The following is a 26849-nucleotide window of genomic DNA, read 5'->3' as shown; positions in this document are numbered from 1 at the left end:
TCTAGGAAAGCTCCTTGGAGAGCACGAGCGAGTGGGAGCACATGGGCAGGAGGAGCACGCGTGGTCCAGGGCCAGCAGCATCCTCGGGAGGAGACCAGGGCCCCTCCACAGGGCCAGAGCCAGCCCAGGACACTGCAGCACCCCCAGATCACACGTGGACATTTCTGTTTTACCAATCCACTGCTTCCCAGAGCACCCAGATGAGGGAAAAGGGGAGCCAAAGCTGGGGCAGCACAGGACCTGCTCACCCCAGGAGAAATCTCCCCCTTGCTAAGCTTGGGGTGGGGAAGGATGTCAGGGGGGCTGAGGGCAGCATCACCACCCATCCTGGGGACAAAGCACCTTCGTCACCGGGGTGTAGGGGGTGTTAATCAGGGGGAGAAAGCTGGAATAGCAGCACAGGGTATTTATTTCTGCCCCAAACCCCTCTGTGAGACATCAGCCCCCTCCCCTGCGCTCCTCGGCCCCCAGCACATAACTGGGGACAGCTTTGCTGAGCCGCTAAGCTCCCCTTTAAGCAGCTGAGCGCCGAGTGGCCGGATTTGCAGGCAGAGCATCCCTCGGGCTGCTCATCCGCCCAGAAAGGCCGGGCTGGGGCCGGCGCCTCCCTCCCTCCCTCCCGGTCGTCAAAACGGATTAATTAATTCTGTGTGTTCTGCAGGAGGAGCCCGGACACATCCACATCCATATCCACATCATCCACATCCACATCCACAACATCCACATCCACATCCACATCCACATCCACATCCCCATCCACAACATCCATATCCTCATCCACAACATCCACATCCCCATCCCCATCCCCATCCACATCACCCACATCCACATCCCCATCCACATCCCCATCCACATCCACATCCACATCCACATCCCCATCCATATCCACATCCACAACATCCACATCCACATCCCAAAGGGAACTGGCAAAGGCCGGCTCAGGGATGGGTCCCCACACCAGCACCCGTTTGTTTTGCCTTTCCCAAAGGCACCAGGCACGGCCAGGGGTGCTGGTGCTGGTGCTGGTTCTGGTGCTGTTGGTGCAGGCCCCACCCGGCCTCTCCCACGGCTATTCCCTTGGGAAGGATTTTGGGAAAGATTTGGGAGCACATTCAGAGGCTCCTCGAGGCTCTCCCCTTAAAATGCCCGTTTTTATTGCAGGGTGTGTGTCCCATCAGCGAGCCCATCTCACCACCGGGCCGTTGGTGACATCCCTGCAGTTGGTGACATCTGCCAGGCCACTGCAGGGAGAGATTTCTCCTTGGAGAGACCAGGCAGGAGGCAGAGCTGTGTGAAATCCTGGCGTGTTTATTGGTTGGCACCAGATTACAGCCCACGCTCTCGGCAAACTGGCACCCACCCATTTTATTTTTTCAATTTTTCGCTCTTTTAAAGACAGCGACGGCCTCCCTCTCACACTGAAAAGAGGAAACCCCTCGTGACAGGAGCACCCAGCTTTACCCCACGAGAGGTCATTCCTCCCTCAGCTGGGGTCTGGGGTCCCGTTCTCCTGATTTGGGGGGACTGCCAGGAGCCCCCCATGTACACAGAGCTCATGGAAGGACTGAGCAGCAAATGCAAAGGGATCATTCGAGATTTTCTGATTTAATAAATATAAAATAGGACACACAGGAAATTCAACAAACACTCTCAGACCTCCCCAAGTTTCTGAGGCAATTCTAGAGCAAATTCATCAAGTATAACATCAAAATTCCCACCTTCTCACTAAAAAAAAAAAAAAAAAAAAAAAAAAAAAAAAAAAAAAAAAAAACATCTAAAAACCCAACCTCTATGGACTAGCACCAAAGAGAGATTTATAAATCTCCTAAATACAACTTCAGTCCAGTTCAGTTTCTTTTCACCAGCTACACCTTAGTTCTGTACAGACCCCTGACGCTACCCCAGCACAGCACTCCAGGATCCCCACACCCAGAGCAGCTGGATTCGTTCATCCCAAGGGCAGGAAAATGAGGATCACGCCCTGAGTGTGTCAGGGGCTCAGGGAGCAGCTGAGGGACACCCCAGCCACGAGGTCACCACGTCCCTGGAGGGCTGCAGCCACCAGATGATGCCATTACTGAGGAGAACAGAGGCAGGAGGGAAAACCCAGCCTGGCACTGGGTCAGCCAGAGGGAAAAAAAGCTCCTCACAATGCAACAGTCACTGCTTGGGGCAGGTTTGGCTGAGGATGCAGCCCCAGGCTCCACTTGGGAGGGTCAAACCCCAAACCAACCCCTCACACCAAGCCCCAGCGCTCCCCGTATGCTCTGCACAGGGATGGATGCTGCATCTGGCTGTGAGAAAACAGAAACATGTTAATTTGGGATAAAACAGAGAGAATGGGCAGGCAAACCCACAGCTCTGGAACAAGGGTGGACCTGTGCAGCCTGCAGGGTTTAGATCCCTGCTCCCTGTGGAATGCTGAACACAGTTTCTGCATGGAAAAGCTGAGGCAAAGCCCAAAGCCCCTGCTGGATCCGGGAAGGGAACTGAGGATTCCTGACATTCCCTACCCACAGTTTTAGCCACCGAATACTCTGTGGCCACACAAGGGAAAAGCAACACTTGCAGATTCCAACCCCTTTTCATTTTTCCCTTTACAGAGTTTGCTTTAAGGCACATTCCAGCTCAGGCTGAACGAGCTGCCTCAGTGCTCCACAGGAGAGCAGGGCAGAGCTCACAGCATCCACCTACACTGGGACAGAACTGGTGGGAATCCTGATACTGCTGCTCCTTCCAGCCCCAAACCCAGCTCCCACCTTCCCCCCAGCACCCATGGGTGACAGGTTTGGGTGCTGCCTGCCCAGCACCCATGGGTGAGGGACTGTGCAGCCCTCAGGCTTTGCCCCCTTCCACCCTGCTCACACCCCAAACCAGCACTCAAAACCTGCCAGGATGGGAATGTCTGGGGACATTCTGCTGTACCCAGCTCCCAGCAGTGCTCTGAGAGCACAGCCACACTGAGCCAGCTGAGAACTGCTCCCAGGGGATGCTGAGACACACACTGACACCCCACACAAGGGGCAGTGAGGTCAGAATCCACCATCCAACACTCCCAGCACCGGTTTTAGCACAGCTGGAGCCCCAGGCTCATCCCCTGGGACTCAGCACAGCTCTGTGGAACCAGAGCCACCCTCACCCTCACACAGACAGGGAAACGCTCAATCCCAAACCAATTAACACCAGTTTAGACAAAGCTACTCCAGCTGCTGAGGGTGCAGCTGTAGGAGCTCCAGAGAGAACCTCAGATGCTGAGGGAGATGGAATTGTGTGGTGCAGGGAGAGGTTCAGGGAGCCCAGAGCTCAGGCCTGCTCTGAAATCTGCATCTCTTCCATCCAGTCTGTTCCTGCCCCAGGAGCCACTTCCACTTACAAGGCATAACAGCATCAATCCATGCCACATTAAAACACTTTCTTGGCACAATTTATTTTTTCTGACCCAAACAAATAAGCCATTAGCAAGTCATTAACAATATTCTACCCTAAATTGTCAGTTTAACAGCCCTGTAAAAACATTTTTAGTTTAAAAACAAAAGTGTGCATGCTGCTGATATTAAAACTGCAGTTACTCTTTCAGGAGTACCAGCTGTTTTGTTGCAAAGCATTTCCAACATACTAATCTGTACAGTAGAGACCAAGACTCGTTGAAGGCAGTAGATGGCTGTGCCAGGTGCCTCGCAGGGCACGGGGACAGCCACTCTGGGAATTTCTTGGACACTTCCAGATAGAATATTCAAGCCCTTTTGAGAGTTTGGTTCAGGCTGACCAGCACATAGTGAGAAAGGATTGTACATTCGTCTCTAAGTTGAAGTGAGCTGAACTGGTGTAATTTAGGCTCAATTCCAGACGCTTGGGTTTGAGCTACTCCTTGAATAATGGGCTGTTCCTTACGCGTGGTTTTCCATGTCAGCGATCACTGGCACTGCTTTTGGCCTGGCTACTCCACACCGATGAAAGCAGGGAGAACAAGGAAAGGAACAGAAGAGGATCTTAAAATGAACAGCTTCTTGCCAAACCAGCAAGGATACCATTCCCCCTTGTCCCAGGCTCCATGGATATTTCTATCGCATTTTCATATTGTAAGCGCTTCTCAGGAAGAGAGGAAACTCCAGAACAGTGAGTGTTTATTAGAATATTTTTTGTTAAATAAAGAGCAGGAAAAAAAAAAAACTGAAAAAAAAAAAGTACTGCAGATTTAATTTCACATCTTGGCTCTGCTCTGACAAAGGAGAAGTTACTGAACTCAGCAACTACTTCTTGTCCCAAGCCAGGGATTAATTAATGCCCCTCCCAAAACTTGTACCTGTCCCAACCCCCCCCCCAAAACCCCAACCCTTCCCATTTTATTTCCCAACTAGACAACACTGTTGGCAAATCAAGACAGCATGAAACTTACAGCAATAAAACAACAAACCCCCGAGTGAAGCGTGCCAAGGCCTCGGGGAGCTCTCCTGCGCTGCTCCCCCTGAATGCTGCCTGCAGGAGGCAGCTGTACCTTTCACGGCTTCCAGCACGCTCCACGGTGCGACCCTAAGTGCTGCAGAACCACAGGACAAGAGACTGAACACCTGAATTTTTGAATTTTTGAATGTCCCCCCATCGGGATTTCTCTCGGGGGACGCGCGCGGCGCTCGGAGCGCGGTGAGGACGGTCCGGCACAAACCCCAAGTGTCCAGCTCGGCAGGGCGTAAGGCATGTGGACAAGAGGGACACGACGCAGTGGGAGGAGGGTGCAGAGTGTCTGAGCCTCGCTGCAGTTTGTCCGTCTGACCCTCCCCTGCATCCCGGCTCCACTGCATCCCTGCTCCACTGCATCCCAGCTCCACTGCATCCCCGGCGCTGCTGAGGCCGTTTGGTTTTGGTTTTGGCTCCAAACCAGCTCCAGGAGGTTTCCCTGGGATGGAAACGCAGAAACGCCAGCAGGAGCTGTCGGAGAAGCCTCAGGGATGTCTGCAGGTGATCCGAACTCTGCCCTCAACTTCGAGTGTCACTGCACTAAATCGGGAGATTCTGGTTGGGGAGTAAACTGGCCCAGCCACCAGCACTGTCACAGAATGTGTGTTTTTAAAAAACAGAGCAAAAGGCAAACAGATTAATCGTGAACCCTTCTTTTCAGAAGCAGACCAGGATTAAAAAGAAAAAAAAACTCCCGCAAAATTAAAATGTTAGATCCTCCATCTAAAAAAAAAAAAGTTTATACAGATGCGCTGCGAGTAATCCCCACACGGGTCTGAGCAGCACCTTACAGTACAGACTAAGACTTGAAGAGCTGATCTCACATTGGAAGTCTTTTAATTAAAAAAAAAAAAAAACAAAAAAAAAAAAAAAGTGGCTCTGGCTGGGGTGACACGAAGGGGACACTTGGAACACTTCAGAGCACAAGGCAGATGAGGGGCTGGCAGCCTCCAGGCCGTGGAGCGGAGTACCAGGAAAGGGGCACTTCATGCACAAAATGTATTTTACAAAATACAGATCCAAAAAAAAAAAAAAAAAAAAAAAAAAAGCCAAAAAAAAAAAAGCCAACAACAACAAAAAAAAATTCATCCCACCTTGCACTAAATCGCAGCACTCTGAACACTTGCTCTGCCCCAGGTGGCTGCCCATGCCTGGTGTGAGGGAGGAGGCATGGAAACGGGGAGGGGAGGGAAATCCAGGTCTCAGTCTGCTTTTGGGAATTGCTCTCGCAGGGACGTCGTCAGTCATCTGATGTCGGACACGGAGCTCTCGGAGTACGGCGTGGTCATCACCGGGGTGCCGTTGTTGGCCAGGCAGCCTTGCCTCAAGGTCTCAAAATACGAGGCCTGCACTGGTTTATGATACTGCAGAACTTTTATGGCATCCTCTATCTTAAACCATTCCCTTTTCCTTCCTGGGGGCAAAGAGAGAAATCAGTAGATGCAACAGAACGGTGTTCTCTGATCTCGAGGGCCTCCCCCTCCAACCCACACCGACAGCTCCCCATCCCCAGGGACAGTTGTTTGTTTAGGGCACTACATCTCCTGTCTTGCATTTCTTAATTAAAAAAACATTATTTTGCTATTTCTGCAGTTTCTATTTAAGCCAGATGCTCCTTTTATGACAACTCACAACACACACACCAAGCACCACCCGATTTCCACCAGTTTGTAAGTGGACTTCAGTTTCCTGTGGACAGCTCTCAGTTCTTACTCTTTCCATAGAGAGCCTGAGGGGAGTCATGTTCCATTTGCTGCAGTGCACTCACAAACCCTGTGGCAACAACAGGTTCATTTCCACTTGGGAATCCAATTTAAACACCAAGATTTCAAAGGTAACAGGGAATGATTAACCCACACTGCTCACGTGTATTTCCTCTAGTCTCAGACAGGACAGTTCATCTTTGCTTGGAACCATCCAGTGCAAGAACTAAACACAAAATTGCTGCACAGGCAGCTGGACACTCACTTGGCTTTTCCTGGGCCACAGAGGTGACAAATCATCAATTTCACCATAATTTTTTTTCCCAAGCAACCAAAGGACACGCCACTGCAACTTTTCCCAACGAGGCTCACACAGACTGCAGGTCCCAGAGGGATGCTGAGCTGACCTGTGGCTTGTTTCCATCAGTTAAGGCAGCATGCACCAAGCTTACCAATATTGACAGAGTCCTCCCAGTCCTCCAACACTTCGGTGACGATGAGTACGTAAACATAAGTCCTGTGCTTCCTGTCCCGGTTCTGGAAGGCAAAGGGGACAGAGTAACAACCAACCAACAGCAACAACAAACCTTTTTAGGCAGGAGGGCACTGGGCTACTGCAAGATGCAAACTGCCCACCTTGGAGCAGCTCCTCCCACAGCACAGTTAATTCATAACTACTAAAAACTGTTGTGTTTTAAATCAGAGAGGTCTGGAAGTGTTGATAGGGATACCCAAAAGTGTAGCTCCTGATCTGTGGAACAGTGCTTTGTGGACTGATGTGCTTACAAATTAGTTCTTCAGCTGGGAAGGTTTTGGCCTATTTCCCATGAGTTTGAGGGAGTCAGTGCCAGAACAACAGCAAGAAGAGCCGTGTCTGGTACCTGCTGACTGTGCCAGGTGTGGCTGTGAGTGCTACAAATGAAGGGGGGACCCCACTCCCCTGCTTTTGGCAGCACCAAGAATATTCAGCCACGCCAGTTATCACCAGTGATTTCACTGAAGTGCCCACTGCACAGATCAGAATTGCTGAGCAGGTGTGTTTTTATTTAAGAGTGACTTTGACGTTTGCACCAAACCAGCACCAGCTCACTCCAAAACCTGGCAGAGCCATTGTTACTCCAAGATGATTTTTCGTAACAAAATTTCACAGCACCCACATCTGAAACTTACCTCAAAAATTCCCACTAATCTTCCTAACGTCCCTTTCACTCCAGCCTAGGGAAGTTCAAAGAGAAAAGAAACATGCTTTAACAACAGCTCAGTACGTGTTTCCTACTTGTTGTGCAGGACCAGTTCCTTTAGGACAGGAAGCAAACGTTCCAAAATTCTTCTTGTCTTAAACCAACACAGTCACAAGGCAAAAAGCAGAAATATATCCCAAGTGCTCAACATCCAAGCATTCCCAGGGCTTTTTTCTTGTTTTCTTACATTCAAACAATTTTGAATTCAATCTGGAGGAAGAAGAAATATTTGAGGAGTTACTCCTTGCATACCAATACAGTCTTCGTGACCAGAATCTCCTCTGCAGGTTATTACAGCCTGAGCAAGAGGAACGTTGGCTTTGGGGTTTGGCAGTTTTACCCCTTCAAAATCAGAGTTTAAGGAAATAAAAGTACGTGTAAGACATTTCACTTACACCCCAAGAGTGATGTGACAGCTCCCAGGTATTTCAGGGGTATCCTGCACACACCTGAAACAAGCCAATATAAATACAAAATGCTATGACATGGCCCTGGCAGCAGGAACTAGAGAGGTTTGGATATAACACAAAGGGCAGATGCACACTGAAATAAAGCTCTTGAATCAAGGAGAGGCACAAATCAAGAGATCTAAGCAACAGTTTTGCCTGTTTGAATACTACTACTCCATCACTTTGGTGTCCCTTTTGGCACCTCTCTGCTGGCTCCCTCCCCGCCCTCCTCAGCTCTCAATCCCAGCCCACTCTCCTGCCCTTGTTTTATATTCCCTCTGTTTTATGACTGTAAGTGGTTGGAACTCAAGTGCTACAGACAAGATGAGATCTTGCTCCATGATTTAACAGGTCTGAACCAACCCACACAGCCTGGCACACGACCCAGCCACAACAGGGAGGTAGAGTCAGCTCCGTCTCCAGCAGCTGGAACACATCCCATGAACAGCCCAGGGAAATTGTGCCTCTTGCAGATGAGATAAGAGATCTGATTATCTTTTTTTTTTTTTTTTAAAGCATGTTTAAGTCACATTAATGATAAGACAAATTCTCTGTCCTACTGACCAGCTGCCACACAGTCTCGTGCTGTCAGAAAGGAAGAACTTTCTTTAATGAGACCATTTTCCTGGTTAAGTTCCAGCCTACTGCATGAACAGGTACCAGAGAATCCAGCCAACCTCACTCCAACAGCTGCTGATGTGGAACTGCCCCAGGAGCAAAGAGTTTGGAGCTCCCTCACTACCAGCAGTCAGAGAAATCTATAAATCTGTTGGAATCTGAGGTATTGATGATTTTGAGATTGTAAAAAGTCTCTGTCTTTTTGCCCTGTTGCCAAAGGAGAAGCCATAATTGGTCTGTGCTGTTTCAAGGCTGTTTATTCTGTTTATCTCTAACATGTTCTGCTGCCCTGCCGCAGCTCTGTCCTGCAGGGCAGCGTGTGGGGCTCTGCCCTCAGTGGGATGGTACAAACATTAAATACCACAAACTACCTGTGCTGGATTTACAATAACGTGCCAATATCTGTCACCTACGTTGGACAGTGTGTCCCCAGCCTGAACCAACAGAAAAATGCCAACACCACAGTGAAACATGGAGGGCATGAAGAAGGAGAAAAAGGACAAGACACACCCAATTTCCTCCATCTTGTCCCCTTTGAACCCCTAATCTAGAATCCTAAAATTTTACTTTTGCACCCGTGCCACACTTAATTATTACTTATATCAAACTCTCAGAGCTGGTAATTCATCCTGTAAGATTGAAAACTCTTTTCCATGGACAGAGATCACAGCCAGTGTCTCTGGGGGCTCTGTCCAGGGGGGTTCCTGACCCCTGCCAGGGTCCCAGGGCAGCCAGAGGGAAGCCCTGGATTCCCACACCAATCCTTTTGGTAATGCACTCACTGAGCTCCACATCTAGAAGTGAATCAACTGAATCTCCCATTTCATTTTTGGACTCAGCAGCACTTGTGACATGCTGCTGGGCCCAGAGGTGCCCCGGTGCCTGTGACTCTGGGGCTGTTTCTGGGGCGAGCAGCAGCCCCACAAGCAGCAGCAGTGCCCAGCAGGTCGGTGCCCGCTGACCTTTGTGGCTGAGCGATTCCACCCCTGTGCCAACCCCGCTGACCTGGCCTCAGCCCTCTCCCAAGGCATCTGGAATGGAAATGCTTCAAATGCATTTCCCTCAAGGAACTCCTTCAGCACTGGGATTTATTTTTAGCTAAGCCATGTTCAACAGGCAGCAGAAACACAGGGAGGAACTGGAGCCTTCCACCTTCACAGCATACGGACATGAATGCATTAAAAGGTGAAGCACAAACAAATATTTCTGGAAAATAACTGTCTCAAGCCGATGCTTCACTGGATCCTGGAAAAGGTTGTTGAATTTCTGCTCTCCCTACCTGCAGGCACTGAATCAGAAGCCAGTGATTTTGTTGTGATGGTTTAGTGAACTCTCAAGTCTGACTAGAAATAAATTTATCTCCAGGCAACTGGCCAGCCTGGAGACGAAGGATGAATTCTGCTCAAGCAGCCTCCCAGGCAGTTTACCCCAGCTCTAGAACTGTGCTGGAAGTAGCAGAGGGAGGTGAGGAGCCCTCCCTTCTGTGCTGGTAAGGAGATGATGGAAATAATGCTGTCTGCAAATCAGGATCCTCCTGCTCAGTCCTGCCTGGTCTTATTTGCCCAAAAAGGCACAAAAAACGATGCCAAGACATGTCTTGTAGAAAAATCATGTTGAATTATCATCACACAACTGGAGAAAGCTCTAAGCTTTGCTTCACACATAAACTTTTCATGTGCAGTTGTAAATGGTGACATAAAAGAATGGTTTGGTTAAAAAAAAAACCACATTAGGCTGATTTTATAAAGCAAGTTCTTACCAAAGCCTGCAAAAAACATCAGCCACTGCTCCTGGGGGCCAGTGCCTCTCTCAGCCTTTTTCCAGGTACAGTGATTTTAAAGACAACATACAGGACACCCAACACCAACAGGATTGTCATACACCTGTTTTTGAAGGAGTACTAAATTCCCACAGCAGCAGGAGAGGTTGCCCAAGATACCTGAGAAAATAACTTAGAGCTGTTATCACTAACAAGCCAAGCTTGGTAACCAGCAAGAGAACTGCCAGGATCCTCTCTGGGCAAGCTCCCCATCTCCTTTTTCATATGGGCAAAAAAATTTTCTTAAAGAGTTAAAGCACAGTCCCAGGCTCACCCAGGCCTGCAGCAGGGTCTAAATCTTAATTTGCAGCAGATGACTCAGGAATTTTCTCCTAGATAGTAAATTAATGGCTCTCCTGGGCCAGACCAGTGAGTGAGGCAGAGCAGCACAGTTGATTTTGTGCCCCTGTAAGCGCTGGAAGTGCTGCAATCCTCCAAGTACAGGAAGAATCCCAGGGGGATGCTCCTGAAGCCATCAGCAGGGGTAGGACAGAACCAGCACCAACTGCTCCAGCTGCAGGTGTGGAAACAAAGCAAGGCAATCACACAACAGGATTCCCTGGGAGAGGCACGCTCAGGTACAAGAGGACACACAGAGCTGGCAAAATGAGCTTTTCCCCTGCTCTGCTGATCTCAATCAGTGTTCAGGGTTCAGGGGAGGAGGAAAAGGCAGCTTTGGCAAGAGCACATCAGCCACAGACAGTGCCAGAGGCAGCTGCCTGCCCAGCACACACCTCAAACCCCCAGTGCACCCAGAGGGGTGGGCTGGGAGCTCAGGACAAGGAACAAAAACCTGGAGGAAATGAAGCTTTACTAGTTCTGCTGCTCATGGAACAACTTGTTTTAATAAAGAAAAATTACTGAAGCCATCCAAGAACAGCAGGTTCAGGTTTCAAAGCTGAAAATAAGTTGGGGTCAGATGCAAAAAGCAGCCTGCAGCAACACCATCTGTTCCTCGGGACAGCTTTTATTTCCTTCCATCTGAGCTAAGGAAAATGTGGGTTGGAATTTCAGCTATTTTACTTTGCTCTATTAGGCTCAAAGCCTGCATCTACTACAGATTACTGCTGGGCAAGAGAACTGTGGTGGAACACCCAAATATTTGCTCTAAGACCTACACTACTGAAGGTGCAAATCCCACCCAGGAGGGCTGTGGACACGTTTGGAGGATGCTGATTCCAGGCCAGCTGGGCAAACTCTGATGTCTCACAGAGGGTCAGACTCATTCATCTAATTCAGTACTGCATGACACCTTTATTTGCTTCTACACTTGTGAAATAGAAATGAAATTCAGTATCAGGATGAAGAACTTTCAGACACTGCAATTGTTTTTGTGAAGTCTGAGTACACAGGGTAAGGGACAGTGACTTTGAGCCACCACTTGCACTGGGTATGATCATCTAGGAGGGGTTCAAAGGCCATTATGTCATCATTCATCTGTGGTTCCTGCAGTACTTAAAAAAAAATCTTCCTATTTTAGCACTGAAAGATATCAATATCTGTGTTCTAAATCACTAACAAAATACATGAAACAAGAAAGATTATCTATAAAGCATGTTTAGAAGAGGGGGAAAAAAAAAGTTCCAGCAACCAGATCAAAGTGCTGCCGTGATGGACTATTCTTGAAATTGGCACCAATTGCCTGTTTGATCACAGATCAAGCACAGATTATCTGGCTTTTGACTCCCATGAAGAAAGAACAACCAACACTCCTGCAGCGTTATAAAATTTGACATTTACTAAGTATTTAAAGGTCAGGATGTGAAGAATGCTCTAACTGAAAAAGGAACTGGTGCTGAGTGTGACAGATGAGTGTGGAGGCTTTTTTCAAAGTCACTCTATAATAAGTTTAAGGCATCTATTTCTAAACCATGATGTTCACCAGTTGCTCACACCCATAAAAACCCCTTATTCCTAAAAGAACACACTCCATGAGCACCACGACCTGTTTGAAAAGGGCACACACCTTCCATGAGGTGAACTTTAGAACACACGTGGAGTTCCCAGCTCTGTAAGACTGACTACAGCACTTCTCAGCAACCTGTCAAAAAGAAGAGTTTCTTCTGAAGAGGCTGGTCTGACCCAGAGTTGCTGTGTGTCTGCTGCCACTCTGCACAAACAATGCCCAACAACTCCAGTCACTTCCAATTTTGTGCAGACAACAGGGAGCATGACAAGTGTTGGTACCTGTCCACTTTAATACTTGTACTGGTACAGACTAATATAGATAAGGACTATTTCAAACTAGGACAAGGATTTGAACTCAAACTGGGACAGAGGGATCACAGCCTTCACTCAGAATCAACATTTCATTTTTGGAACAGAAAGAGGGAAAAGTTAGGTAACTTTAGATGGCAATTATTTCTGCAATGACATGGATAAACCCAAACACATACACAGTAAAATTAAAACAGTGAATGCAGAAGTTAAAATGTTCATTTATGGAAGTATGTTTTGGGAAAAAAAATGCACACCATGCAAAAGAGAATGAATTGGGAAGAGACAGTCTATTGTCATTCTCAAAAGCCACATGAAACAGGAAGTGTCACAAGTTCTTACAGCTCTTCCAACCAGCTCTTATTAAAAATTGGAAAGGCATGCCAAAGTCAAGGAAAGAAACCCCACACATTTCTCCCACTGCTTTGAGCAGCATTGCTCATTGCCATGGGGGAAACTGGATTTTCCCTCTCCCACCTCGAGCAACAAACTGGAACTGCTCAGCTAACCTGTGTCCCCACAAAGGGCTGTCCCAGGAGAGAAACAAAGACCTCAAACTCAGAAATCAGCCTCAGCTCCAAAAAACGCCTGGATTCACATGGAAGGAAGGGAGAGCAAGGGCTCCCAGCTGGGAAGGTGGGTGCTCCTGTCATTCCCAGCACTCCTGCTGTGCTCCAACAACATCCCCCTACACCCCAAACAGCTCGAGGCTGGGGATGTGGGGATAATTCTGTGTGCAGACCCTCCGTGGCAGCACATGAGCACAGCCCAAACGGGGAAGGCCTCACACCCCTAAAGCTCTGCCAGCACCACTGGGTGCTCATGTCAGACAGCTCCGTGCCAGCTCCTCCACCTGCACCACCACCTGAGGCTGGGGGTGCCCAGGTGAGCCAGGGCTGAGCCAGAGGTGCCCAGGTGAGCCAGGGGGGTCAAGGTGAGCCAGGGGGTGCCCAGGTGAGCCAGGGGTGAGCAGAGGTGCCCAGGTGAGCCAGGGGGGTCAAGGTGAGCCAGGGGGTGCCCAGGTGAGCCAGGAGTGAGCCAGAGGTTCCCAGGTAAGCCAGGGGTGCCCAGGTGAGCCAGGGGGGGTCAAGGTGAACCAGGGGTGAGCCAGGGGTGCCCAGGTGAGCCAGGGGCATCCAGGTGAGCCAGGGGGGTCAAAGTGAGCCAGGGGTGAGCTGGAGGGCACAGGTGAGCCAAGGATGCCCAGGTGAGCCAGGGGTGAGCCACAGGTACCCAGGTGAGCCAGGGGTGCCCAGGTGAGACAGGGGTGAGCCAGGGGGTCCAGGTGAGCTAGGGGGGGGCCCAGGTGAGCCGGGGGTGCCCAGGTGAGACAGGGGTGAGTCACAGGTACCCAGGTGAGCCGGGGGTGCCCAGGTGAGCCAGGGGTGAGTCACAGGTACCCAGCTGAGCCAGGGGGTGCCCAGGTGAGCCAGGGGTGAGCCACAGGTACCCAGCTGAGCCAGGGGGTGCCCAGGTGAGCCAGGGGTGAGCCACAGGTACCCAGGTGAGCCGGGGGTGCCCAGGTGATCCCCAGCTGCTCCCTTGGCTCCAAGCTGCTGCCGCTCCGTGTCGGGAGCAGCCGGGCAGAGGTGCCTGGCTGGGCAGAGCTCAGCCCTGCCAGGCTGCCAGGGCTTGAGTTACACTGGCAGCGGGCAGGGCTCCACGTGAGCAGGGAACACCAGCCGAGGAGCGGGATTATCTCAGCCAGCCCAAACCAGTTCCTGAGGCCGGAGCCCAGCCAGGGCTCCCGTCCAGCAGCGCTGGCATGGAAGGAGCGCGGCGGCTCTCCCAGGGCGCCGCTGCCCGCGCAGGGAGTGCCCCTGCACATTTATTTTAGGGGTTGAGAGGCAAAGCTCTGCACCTCCTCAATGAACCCTGGACTTCTGTATCAAATTGCCTCATTATTAATAATGCTTGGGTTGAAAAGCAGGAGTCTGCAGCTAAAAATATTTCTATTGTTCTGGTTACACTCGCTTTGGCTTGTAAAGCAGTTGAAAGGCTGCCGAGTTACTGGAAAAGCAGGAGCTGGGTTACAAGCTGGAAATAAAATTTGCAAGCAGCAATTCCCAGTATTAGAGGGACCGAAAGACACTTAAAAAAATAAACTTTGACTGTATAATCTCTTTCAGATAAACTGCTAGATTATAAAAATCTCCAAAGAGAAATATGCAACACGAGATCTGCCACATTTGGTTAGTCCAACAGTCTGAATATTCAGAGTTTTGTTAGACGGCAGCACGTACTTCCAAATAATTCAGGAAAAAACCTGCACAGACCAGACAATTCAAAAAAGCAGCTACAGGAGAAGCTTCCTCCCAGGTCCCATCAATTAGCTCTTGCTTTCTGTTCTGCACAGAGCCCAAAGATTTATAACCCTCTCAAAAGCATTTTTAATCCTGCCTTATGTAACTGTGAACCTACTTGGCCATTCTATCTATAATCATGCAGTCATTTCTGAACCTAAGCATCTCCCCAGTTGGTTAATATTCAGAAGCAAATTCTAAAGACATGTTTTACATACACTGCAGTCAACTGCCATTTACTGCCTTTACACTTCTTATGAAGAAAAAAGAGAAAAATGTGCCTTCTCCCTACAGCCCATTGATCTGTGTTTGATCTGCTGTTTCATCTCCTTCCTGAAAGAGCTTCAAGCAAAAAAGAGAAAAGAAACCAACCAACCCATGCACACTTTAGGAATTGCTGCTGGTAACTTATGGCCAATTTCATTTATTCACATAAACCTCACTATGTAATCTATACCAAAAACATACTTAGGTCCTTCCTTATATTTGGATTGCTTTTAGTGGCTCCTCAGGGTTTATTTGTACCTTCTACCCAAGTACTAGACAGGTCCACAAAGGCACAGCTGAATTTTGAAGCTCTCTTACAGAGAAAATGAAGCAGAGACTATATATACACTGAAGTGACTAGAGCTGAACTTTATTTTCAGTTAAAGGTATCAGGCAAGGATAAGTTCATTCCAGCTGAGAGGTTTAATTACATTCCCATGCTCTCTTATTTAGGACTCCGTTTTCCTCCCACGTGAGATGGGGATATCACCAGTGACCCTGTCTCCCTCTCCAGCTCAAGGAGAAGAAGGAAGAGTGATGAAAACAAACCCACAGAAACCGGGCTGACAGGGTGAAGCCACTCACCTCTTCACAGACCTCGCGCACGGCGGCCACGCCGGGCTCCTCCTCGGGCTCCATGCCACCCCCAGGGACGATCCATCGGTCTGGATGGCGACTACTGCTCACCAGCAGCACCTGTGGAGAGCAGAGACAGCTGATGGGCACCCCCAGCGCTCCCCTTCAGAGCCCAGCTGAAGGGCAGAGGTTGTCTTTGTGCCTCACACACCCCCAGACACGACCCACCCAAGCATGGCCTTGCCACTGCTGGCTTCTCCCTCAGCCCCACGCACAAATTCCACCAGCAGTGACACCGAGGCACTCCCACACTCCGTGTTACTTCAGCCACTGCCTCTCCCCGCTCTGATGCATTGCAGGAAAAACTGTCCTTGCACATCAAAACACTCATTAGCACAGGGCACAGCATCACCCACAGTGTGAGTTCACTGCAGAGTCCTCACAGCTCAGGCAACAACACAAATGCACAGATGCTGCTCAGCACCTCCACCCTTTGCAGAAGTACCTTGATTTAATTCTCCTGGTGCCTTTGGCCTTGCCTGTCCCTGCAGCTCTGTCACTAACAACACACACATGTCCAGGAACTCCCACTGCACTATTTATGTGCAATTATCTAAACAGATTCTCAGCTCCACTGTTTGTCACTTCTTTTGCAGTAAGCACTGAGGATTCAGCTCTGGAGCCAGCACTTGGCTACTTTTGGTTTAGAGGAGGTTGTTTAATGAGGTGAAAGCAAAATGAAAGGCTATATTAAACCTTTTAAACTTAAACCCCCCCTAGGAAAGGACTGCATGGAAGGACAGACTTTTGTGAATGAGAAAAATGGTTCAACCCTCTTCCAGGAGGGATTTGCCATACACATGCTTTGTGGCAGGTTTTCTTGAAACAGTATTTTTTATTCCAGGGTAATTCTGCTGTGTAGAAGTTCAGATTCTGATTTACCACCTCCCAGCAAGACAAACTCTAACTACCACTCTCAACTGGCTACAGACTGTCCCAAAGAACAGCGAGATGCTGTGCTTATTAAATCTACTTGCAATACATCCATGAGCAGAGATGGAAACTTAAAACAACACTAATACTGTTGTCCAGCTCTCTAAACAAAGCTCGTTCATTAGAGTCATCCTGCTGTACTTCATCATTTCACGGGCACAAAGCTCGGAGCCAAAGCAACTTGCTCCAGAAACTTTCCAACATACCAGTCCAATTAGGTTCCAGGCCAGCTGTAACAGTGTCAGACATTTGGGAGTTGCACTGTGGAGACACTGCAATCCCAGGCTTTACTGGGGAAACACTGATTTGTCAGTAGGCTATGAAAAGATTTGCACTAGTTACCCAAAGGAATCTACATACAGAACTCAAAATTAAACTTCCAAAACAAAAACAAGCACAAGATTTCCAGGATTTTTCAGTTGGTTTATCTTGAAAATTCTCTGACCAAACTCATATCAGAAACAAATGAAGCTGCATGAGCCACCTCAGTTCCACAGCTCCAAGTGGGATGGTGCCTGCCCTGTCCTCTGGCCAGGCTGTGACAGAACAGCGTTTGCTTTACAGTGACATCCCAAGTGTTTGGCCCTCTCCAAGAGGAAGGCAGAATTCCTTTCCTCCAGGCATCCAGTCCATATAAAACACCACCAGAAAGCCATGCCTAAATAGGGCATGTAAACTTCATTCATCCTCAGAGCCCTTGGGACAGCAGCCAGTCCCTGACAGGCTCCCCAGCCACCTCAGTCTGCCACTGTGCCTCTTCCTAGCACAGTACTTGACTTCTACTCCATCCTCACTCATCATCCAGAAGAGCTTGGACTCAAATTCCTGACTCCAGGTCAGTTGGTGATTCTGAGGACAAAGCTAAAAGAGCAGGAACAGTCATTTCAAGTGCACCTTTGCTGGCAGGGAAGGAAGCATCAGCTCTGCCACTTCCCATTGCAATTCAGAGCTCCAGCTTGAGGGGGAAAATAGCAGAAAAACATAAAAAAACCCTGCAGAACCAGATCTTTGAAACTCAGCAGAGCACATCTCACAGCCCTGAACTCCTGCCACCTTCCAGGCGTGAGAACAAGGATCTGCTGCAGAACCCTGGACACAGACTGCTCCAGGAAACCTGCTCGGGCTGGGACAATGCCTCAGCAACACACCAGGAGGAACTTCTGGGTGCAAACAATGGTTTGAGGCAAAGTAAATTAACTTCAGCTGCTCTGGCAGTTGAGCATTTTCTGAATAGAATTAACATGAACAACCCTTGCTGGGAAGGAAAAACCTGTCATTCTCACACTTTTATGTAATCAGACTATTTCCTGTTTAATAAAAAGGAAATCCCATCAAGAGAGTGCAGGAAACAAGCCCTACAAGGTCATTCTTTTAAAACAACTTCAAACAGGATATTGCTACCAATGAGCTCTCCCAAGACAAAGGGGCTGAGTTCCAAACAAGGGGGAGACATTGCTGTGCTGGAAAAAAACCCACACTTCCAACACCAGTCCTGGATCCCGATACATGCAACGCATTCAGAGGGATCAAGGAACAAGTTGTCATCATCTAAATCCCAAAAAGGTTTGGGTTGGAAAGGGACCTTGAAGCCCATCTCATTCCACCCCCTACCACCTTCCAGTAGACCAGCCCAGGGTACAGCTGGCTTTTTAGCTCACTAACTTCTTTATTACATAAATAACTTTTATTTTAATACATTCTGAAGTAGTTAATTTAATCTAAACAGCCATCAAAAAATAAACCAAAATTTAGTTATGTTTTTAAATCAGGCTAGAACACTTAGGAAGGTCAGACATTTCCATTTTATCCTTGCCAGGCAACTGTGTTTAAAATGGCTACTGAGACTCTTGGCCTGCCAGGAATTTTGGAGTTGGATTTTGGAGCCACGTCCTGCAGCCTTTTTGGAAAAGCATTTGCAGGTAACACACATGTCACATGGCCAAGTTGTGTTTTCCAGGATTTCAAAGACAATTATGTCATTTCAAAGCAGGGAAATGAGCAACACATCTCTGGCAAGGCAGGAGGTGGCCCTGCTGAAACTCTCCCACACAATCCCCCACAAAAGAGAAAGTTTAGAAAAATAAGCCAAGTTTGAAGTGTGCAGCAGGGGCTCGAAGCAGAGAACCTTCAAAGCTGAACACAACAAACAAACCCAAACAAACCTGAGCAGTTCTAGCCCTGCCTGGAGAGACAGGAACCACACCAAGACATCTAAGGCTGCCCAGACAGCCACATGGAATAAGGAGCTCCATGGGAAAAGGGGTAAAGAGTTTGTCCCTGGCATAAATCTGGGCATCCCCCATACACAACATTGACTTTAAAACAACCGACACAAACCTGCTGTAATCCACACGGAGGGGTTTTTCTGTCTTCTTCTCACAGGAATAACGGGGCTCTGCAAAGCAAGAACTGGGCAACCAGGATCAGGCAGAGAATTAACTCCCATTTGTGGAACAGAGAAGACATTCCCAGGTTCTCCCACGCTGTGGTGGATTTAAACAACATCCACCACCCATAAATTAAACAAGAGCAGCTACACCATAAGGAACACGATTCCTCGAAAGAGGCTCCACAGCAGCATTTGAGCAGACAGAAAGGGACCTCAGCCCTGCAAGGAGCTGGGCCACATCACGAGTAGAAAATGAGCTGAGAACCTTCCAGACTTCCAGGAAAAGCCAGTGCTACCCACCTGTGCCAGCCAGGGCCTGGCAAGCTGGCAGCCAGCACAGGGAACAGCAGGCAAGATGTAAAATCCAGGTCTGGCCCAGCAGCCTCCTGCTGCCAGGAGCTGATCCATAGCTGCTGGCTCCCGACACAGCCTCTGCACTGCCTTACAAGCTTCCCCTCAATATTTTCAGGCTTTCCCTCAATATTGACATGCTTTCTATCAACACTGTCATGCTTTGTATCAACATTCAGCCGTAAATCACATTGTTTGCACAGAGAGTGAAGCACAAAGCTCCCGGCATTGCACCTCCTTTCCCACTCCAGCATCATTTATCAGAGCACAGCTTGCAAGGAAACTCTGCTGCCGCAGAGCTGCGGGAGCTGGGAGGAGAAGATGGCTGACTGCAAGGCTTTTGCTGTTCAATCTGCCTTTGTCTCAAAGTTTCAGTTTAAAAAGAGTGTGTTCTCAGGAGCTGAGCTGTGCTCCCGTGTGTCCCATGGCCAGGCAGGTCCCAGAGTCGGTGCTGTGTCCAGCATAACAAACACCTTGGGTGTTTCACTCAATTCTCCCAATCTCCAAATATCAGTCCTGTAATGCTTTTCTACCTGAAAAAAGTGGGATGCTCCTTTGACCACACCAAATCACCTCTAAGCCCTACTGGAGCAGCAGGGGAAGAAGAGGGACACTGCTGTCACCAAAGCTGTGCAAAATTCATCTCATTTCCCCGGCAGCAACACAACCTCGATGATTCCCCAGCAAATCACATGTTTTGCCAAACTGCAAAGGCAGCTTGCCCCAGGGTGCACGCCAGGGCTTACTGGAGGGTTTCTCCCACCCTCTTGCTATTCCAGGCACGTTCTGCAGCTCGCACATGGTAGGAGGGAATCCAGCCAGCGGTCAGCAGGGCCACAGCCGGCCCTGCACCTGCCAGGTCAGCAGCTGGGACCACAACACACACTCTCACCAGCCACAGAAATCCCTCCCTGCCCATAACAGCCTGTCCTGCCAGGAGCATTCCAGTTCCTCAACAGGATATATTTCCTTAGACAAGTGTTATTTTTGCACAGGCACCTGCAGCAGGCTCCGTGGGATAATGGGATTTAACTGACAACGTGGGATCCGGGAGCTGGAGGTGGGAAATTCACGGCAGGACGCGCAAAAGGGAAGGGATTCGCACTAGAGAACTTGACAAAAGTAAAGCACAAGTTTTGAAACGGGAGCAAGAGGTGAACTGGAAGAAGTTCAAGTCATTTCAAGGGCTTGGATCGCACCTACAGTCCTATAACCAGAGAGGAAAAAATACAGCAGATTCTGTTGGTTTTTAGGCTGCTGGTTAGAATAACAATAATAAATCAGCGCGCTGCTGCTCTGGCTCCAGAACTCCACAGGTCCTGTTACTGCTACTGCAGCGCTCCTGCGACTCCAGAGCCACTGCCTGCTCCTACCAGGCAGGAACACAATCCCAAGTCCTCCCCCTCCAGTGAAGTTATGGTTTAGATAACCACAGAAATTATCTGCAACGTGCCTTCCCATGCTTCAGGAGCAGCTGAACCGCCTGCAGCAGCAGCCGCTGCTTTCAGAAGCTGATAAGGGGCACTCCCAGAGAGAGACCCCAAACCCCAGAACCTATTTCCACCTGTCAAAACCAGTTTGGTGACCACTCAGTGCTTACACAACTTGTCCAGGTGCGCCTTTTCTAGGAGAAATGCTGGCTTGTGAAGTGCCTTTCTGAGTAAGGGAAGAAAAAAAGCAATGAAGAGGTGTTTGGGATTTTTAGAGAGCCCAAATGATTCTGGCTGTCAGCAGCTGCACTGTTCTGATTAACCACCCTGCTCAGGACATACAGCACGCACAAACTCATGGGAAGCTGCTCAAATATAAGTAGTTAATTCTATACACAGCATCAATATATGTCACCTGCAGGAGGAGAAGTAACCCCTGAAACATCTGACAAAAATCTACCCAGCAGGTGATCGTACACCTCCGAATTTCACAAGTTAACATGAAATTTCTGAGAAAGAGTCAGTGTGCAATATCCAGCGGCAGAGACAGGAATTCTGAAACAAACACACACAAAATTTGAGAGATCTTTGACTGGTCTGTGTAGTAAGTCCTTCAGCTGGGTATAAAAAGAACAACATCCCAACCACTGGATGTCACCTACTGCACTCCCACATGGATGTTTGCTATTTGTAAGGTAGAACTGAGTTTGTTAATTTTGCTCTATCCAAGCAAACCAGGAGAACTCTACCCTTATTTTAAAAGAACATAGAAGTCCATGCACATGGGTGGGTTTTTTAAGGGAGAAGGTTGTTTTTCTGGATTGTGAGAGACCATCCATGGAAAGATAAGGCCCCCTGGCAGCAGTCCCTGCTGGGTACAGCCCCAAATGCTGGTACCTGTCTCCACACTGCAGGAGTTTATCTGAAGGGTGCTGAGATGAACCAAGTAAGGCAACTGGGTGTGGCTTTTTGTTTTCTTTTTTTTAAAGAGGAGGTATAGAACACACAGAATGAGAAGAAAAAGGTAGGAAAAGCAGCTCTGAGTCAAGCACTAAATGGATCTGAATTGGAAGAGATTCCAAAGCAGTGTTCTGCAGAGAACAGACACAGGCAGCACTGTTGGGTCCTTCTCCACAGACCCAGGGTGGAGCACACCCTCCTTCCAGAGTCGTCACTTTTCCCTCAGTTGCAGCAGAACAAAACTGACTCAGTTCTTCAGTTTCACAACAGCTCGCTGAGCTTCCAGTAAATTAAGTGAAAATTTAACAATTTTCATCCTTTTGTTGTCTGGGAAAGTACAAGAGACCATGGAATAGCTTGTAAAACTGTTTAGTGACAGCTGCTTTTGTGGGAAGGCAAAAAACACTTTTTGAGATGAAAGCCATGTTTTGCAGAGGTTTATCCATTCTCCTGCTCTGGGAGAACACAACCTACAGATTCTACACAATCTACAGGGCTGAAAGGGACAGGAGAAGCACAGGTAGGAGATCCACTACCAAGCTGTCCCTTATACCCCTGGAGATGTGGTAACAGGTCAGTAAGTGAGCCCAGCCATCAGAACAGGGATTCTGAGACGATTCCATGGAAAGCAGGATGATCATATGATGCTGGGCTCACTTACATCCCAGCAGTGAGGCACTCGGAGTGGTTTTGGCTGGTTTTGGTTTCTGCTGGAGCCAAGGTGCAGGAGACAGCCCAGCAGCACCTCGTGATGCCACCACACTCTCCGGGTTCCAATCCCAGCTCTGCTGTGTTACATCCCAGCTGGAGTAAAACCGGCCCGGGAGAGGAGAGGAGAGGCCAGAAGGAAAAGAAAAAAGGTTCGTTTGCATTCCGGTGGCTTTCCCAAAGGCCACCCGGTCCAGCTCTCCCCGTGACCACCGTGACCACCGAGGGCTCAGCTGTGCCAGGGCACCGGCCCCTGGGTGAAACCTCTCTGCTCCCAGCTCCATTCAGGCCTCATTCACCGCTCGGAAAAGATTCTTCCCAAGGCATTTTCTTAAACAAAATAAAATAAAATGTCAGTCTTTAAAAACACCCGGGGTTAACAAGCAGTTAGTCCTTTCACAGACACAATGTGACCCACGGCCCAAAGGTGCCTCTTTATCCTGTCAAACATCACCGCAGCAGGGCTCCAGCTGCTGGGGCATTTTCTGAGATGTTTCCTCATGGAACAGCTGGTCCACACAAAAAAACCACACGTGTGTTATGTAAAAATAACACCCAGCTGGCAGTGCTGAGGGGCAGGGACACCCCAAGCAATGAAGTGATCCCAGAGGTACCACAGGATTTGGGAGCTCTCCCTCCACACTCCTTCCACAGTTCTGCAAATATCCCGGGAGTTCAGTCCATGTGAAAAGATGGGAATAGCAAAGTCCTGGTGTTTGGCTGCTGGAAAATCCTTTGAAGTCTGTTCCCCCTCTCTGAATGAATCCCGTTGCTGCCCCAGCTCTCCCCGTTGCCCCAGGAGGTGGAATCGTGGTTTGCGAAACCACACACAATTTGGGCGGTTTCCACAATGCCCAAAAAAATGTAAATTTTTTTCTCCATTTGGAGATTTACGCTGAAATGAATTCTCCCTGTGCTGCTTTTTAAAGGAATATGTAACAAAGACTTCTTTTCAGCCAGTGCTTGGTCTTCCAAAAACGTTCCAGAGCTTTTTTCATGCCCAAAAGTAGCGGCCTCCAAATGCAATGCAGAGACAATGTGCAACCTCCAGCAGCATAAGGAAAAAATAAATCACTTAAAAACTAAAAAAGAACAAAGTATTTTTCTGTTAAGACTCTTTATGTGCAAATGTAACAGCAAACCAAGGACATGGTGTTTTATCAATCTCCAGGGATTGCAAATATTTAAATGAAAAATATACCAATGAGCTGAAGAGCCAGGGGGAAACACCTAAACATAAGAAAGTAGCCTCCTCTGTAAGAGTAAACAGAATTCTCTTATTTCTTCTTGTCCATTGACAAACTTTTTAAATTCAAGAACTAATGCGGGGTTAAAAACAGGAAAAAAAAGGGATTTCTGCATTCATAGCAGGAAATGAAGAAGAAAGGCAAGACCAAAGTTCTACTATTTCTTAAGCACTTAAAAGGAACAGTAATGAGAAACAGCCAGTCCTAGGAAAAATCCTACTTTAATATAGAAAGTTTCATTTATTTATCAAAACATTCTTATTTTCTTCTCTCTTTTCAAACACTAAGTTTTAATAGCTCTTTAATGTACATACTTTGGCTCTGACTCTTTCTCTCCTCCCCAGAGAAACCTTTTAAAGAGATCTCAATTTCCACTTAAATAGAAGCAATCAATAATGAAATACATCAGTAACATTAAAAAGTATTATTGTCCAAGAGCAAACCAAGAAATCTTTCACAGCCATTTTATATTCTATGTTTAAATGTGTACAGGTGACACCTTCCTTGCTATCAAAATTAAGTGCAAGTTGCAGTGAGTGGACACCAGGCAGCTTCTTTCAAAGTTTATTTAAAAGCCAACAAATGAGAATTAACCCAGGAAATAATTAGAAAGGAAAATTAATAAGGTGTCCTGCTTGCTGATTTCACTCATTGACACAAGTTTAACTTCAACACCTTTCGGCCAAGGCCAAGTGCAGGATCTGGGCACAGAGTCCATCCCAGTGGGGTTAATTCTGTGGGATTGGTAAGAACTTTCCCAGATGTATTTGTGACAAGCCCTTCCTGGGCACCTCCTGCAGCATGGGGAACACAGGAGGCACTTTCAGCTCAGGGTTCAACTCACAGCTACCACACACAGCCCTTCAAAGGCTCTGAGATCAGATCCTTCCCTGCCTCATTGCTCACCAGCAGCACACACAGCACATCCTGAGGAAAGCAGCCCTTCCACAGCAGCCACTGCTCCCTCCCCGAGCTGTCCCAGGGCAGCAGAGCCACTGCCAGCTGTCACTGCGAGCTCAGGGACAGCACAACGCTCACCCAGAGCCTGCCCTGCACACAGAAACCTCCCACGGGCCCCCAGGAATGACCTGGCACAACCAGCACAGGGAGCCAGCTCCCTCAAACCCTGCCTGAAACCAGACACAGACTGTTCTACTCCAGCTCTTACCTAGAAACTAGAGCCTGGAGGAGTTTAAATTCAATCCACTGCAGGTGGAGACCACAGCAGAGACACAAAAGGGGTTTTGAATCTCAGCCTCACGCCAACCTGACAGCTGAGCCTGCTGGAAGCATCCATCCCACGCCAGCGTGCCTTGGGAACGAGTTCACTTTCCTCCTTGGACCTCTGAGCACTGTGGCACTGCCACACAGCCTGGTGTCCCAGCACAGTGAGGGCTCTGTCACCTGCCATTAACACACCTCGGTGTCCCCAGCACCATGAGGGCTCTGTCACCTGCCATTACACACCTCGGTGTCCCCAGCACAGTGAGGGCTCTGTCACCTGCCATTTACACACCTTGGTGTCCCCAGCACAGTGAGGGCTCTGTCACCATCTCCCACCGGCCGGAGGGATCCGCTGGAGCCTGGGCAACACTGCAGCCTGAGGTGTGTTAAAATAAAACTCACAACCCATCACATGCTGAGTGCCTCAGGCACCTGTTAAAAGTACTTTTCTACCCTAAGCCACACTGCAGTCACACATGGCCAAGCCACTGCCCCACTAATTGTGTACAATTCATCAGGGCACTCCAACGCCCTGACCCACCCGTGCTGAGCACCCCCAGCATCACCACACAAAACAATGATGGTCCTCTTCACGGTCAGTCCATAAATTTCCTTGGAAGCCCGTGGGAAGGATCAGCTACACTGAACACTACACCAAACACACTGCTGTCATTCCAGACCGTTTCTGCTGAAATGCTGACACTCCTCATCACGCCAGCACAGCTACAAAGGGCTTGCAGTCGCCTTCACGTTAAATAATAACTGGATGTATGCTAATTGCCTTTCCTCCAGTGAACTGTCTGCATTCCCTCCCGATTTCCTGTAGCTACAAATATGATAATCAGGAGAACAAAGACTTTAGCACAGCCACTCGGGCACAGCAAATGCAGCGGAGTGTGTACGCCTGACTCCAGCAGCAGCAGCAGAAGGCAGACCTGCAGCCTCGCTGCTCTGAGCACCCCGAGCCCACCTTCAGGAGGTGTCAACAAAGGTTGGCACAACCGCACATGGGAGCGAAGTTTTCCACTGGAACTTCCAGGACAATGCAGCCCCTTAGCAACGCGGCCGCTCTCAAACCAACCGATCCACCTTTAATTCCCACTTCCTCCCAAACTCTCCGGACAGCAACTTCTGGCACTCCATCAGTCCCCTTTTATCCCAGTTTCTTTTTATAAGTCCAAGGTCAGGTTTCCTCTGCCATCTCATGTGATGCGCTGGACTGAAGTTCTGCCAGCGTGGTCGGTCCCCACGCTGCCAAACCCCCTCCCGAGGTCCCCTCCGCCCGTCCTGCCGCCCACCGGGCATCTCCAGCGGGCACAGCAACCCAGCGGGCACCACCACCTCTGCCAGCGACGCTGAATGACGCCTATTAAAAATAAAACCCCGTTGCACCGAGTCCCCCCCACCCCGGGGCGGCTCGGGGGTCCCGGGCCCGGCCTCGCCCCTCACTCACCTCCTCCTCGCTCTCGCTGCGGAAGCACAGGCAGGCCGCCCGCTTCTTGTAGCCGTCCCCGTCGTAGGTGCGCGTCTGGTTGGACTTGAGCTTCATCATCCTCCGCTCCGGGGGCGGCGGGGCCGGAGGACGCGCGGCCCGGAGGGCGGGGGCGGGCGGGACCCACCGGGCGGCGAAGGACGAGGGGGGCCGCGGGGGGAACCGCCTGCCCGCGACAGTCTCTCTCTGGGTCTCGCTTCGTGGGTCTCGCTACGCGCTGCCGCCCTTCGCCCGCCTCACCCCTGCCCTCGCTGCCGGCCGCGCCGCCGCCACCGCCCGCGCTCCGGCCACCGCCGACGACGACCGCGCCGCCATCTTGGGGCTCGCTACGCAAACGGCGTAGCGCCGCCGGGCGGGGAGGCGGCGCTGCCCCTGCGGCCTCACAGCGCCAAGTGCGCAGCGCGGCT

The 26849-nt window shown here is 49.4% G+C and overlaps 1 protein-coding gene across 1 annotated transcript; it reads right to left on the bottom strand.

Annotated features, from left to right (window-relative positions):
• Positions 1-5561: 5561 nt before the first annotated feature.
• On the bottom strand, positions 5562-26652 carry NUDT3 (nudix hydrolase 3). The gene is made up of 5 exons (XM_030291842.4): positions 26404-26652; positions 15658-15768; positions 7329-7373; positions 6611-6695; positions 5562-5869 (listed from the first exon to the last, which is right to left on the bottom strand). The coding sequence occupies exons 1-5, from the start codon at positions 26500-26502 to the stop codon at positions 5700-5702; spliced, it is 510 nt and encodes a 169-aa protein (XP_030147702.1). The 5' UTR covers positions 26503-26652; the 3' UTR covers positions 5562-5699.
• Positions 26653-26849: the final 197 nt, after the last annotated feature.

The sequence above is a fragment of the Taeniopygia guttata genome, chromosome 26 (genome assembly GCF_048771995.1).
Source record: "Taeniopygia guttata chromosome 26, bTaeGut7.mat, whole genome shotgun sequence".
Taxonomy (NCBI): domain Eukaryota; kingdom Metazoa; phylum Chordata; class Aves; order Passeriformes; family Estrildidae; genus Taeniopygia; species Taeniopygia guttata.
Note: the sequence above shows the minus strand (reverse complement) of the source record. Positions and strands in the feature narration are given on the sequence as shown.

Bases quoted from the DNA above. Each gene is read 5' to 3' on its own strand.
- NUDT3 (XM_030291842.4), bottom strand. From the start codon at position 26,502: ATGATGAAGCTCAAGTCCAACCAGACGCGCACCTACGACGGGGACGGC. The intron at 15,769-26,403 runs GTGAGTGAGGGG...TGCTCTCCACAG, and splicing joins GCAGCGAGAGCGAGGAGGAG to GTGCTGCTGGTGAGCAGTAG. The intron at 7,374-15,657 runs GTGAGTGGCTTC...GAACTTCCCTAG, and splicing joins TGCGCGAGGTCTGTGAAGAG to GCTGGAGTGAAAGGGACGTT.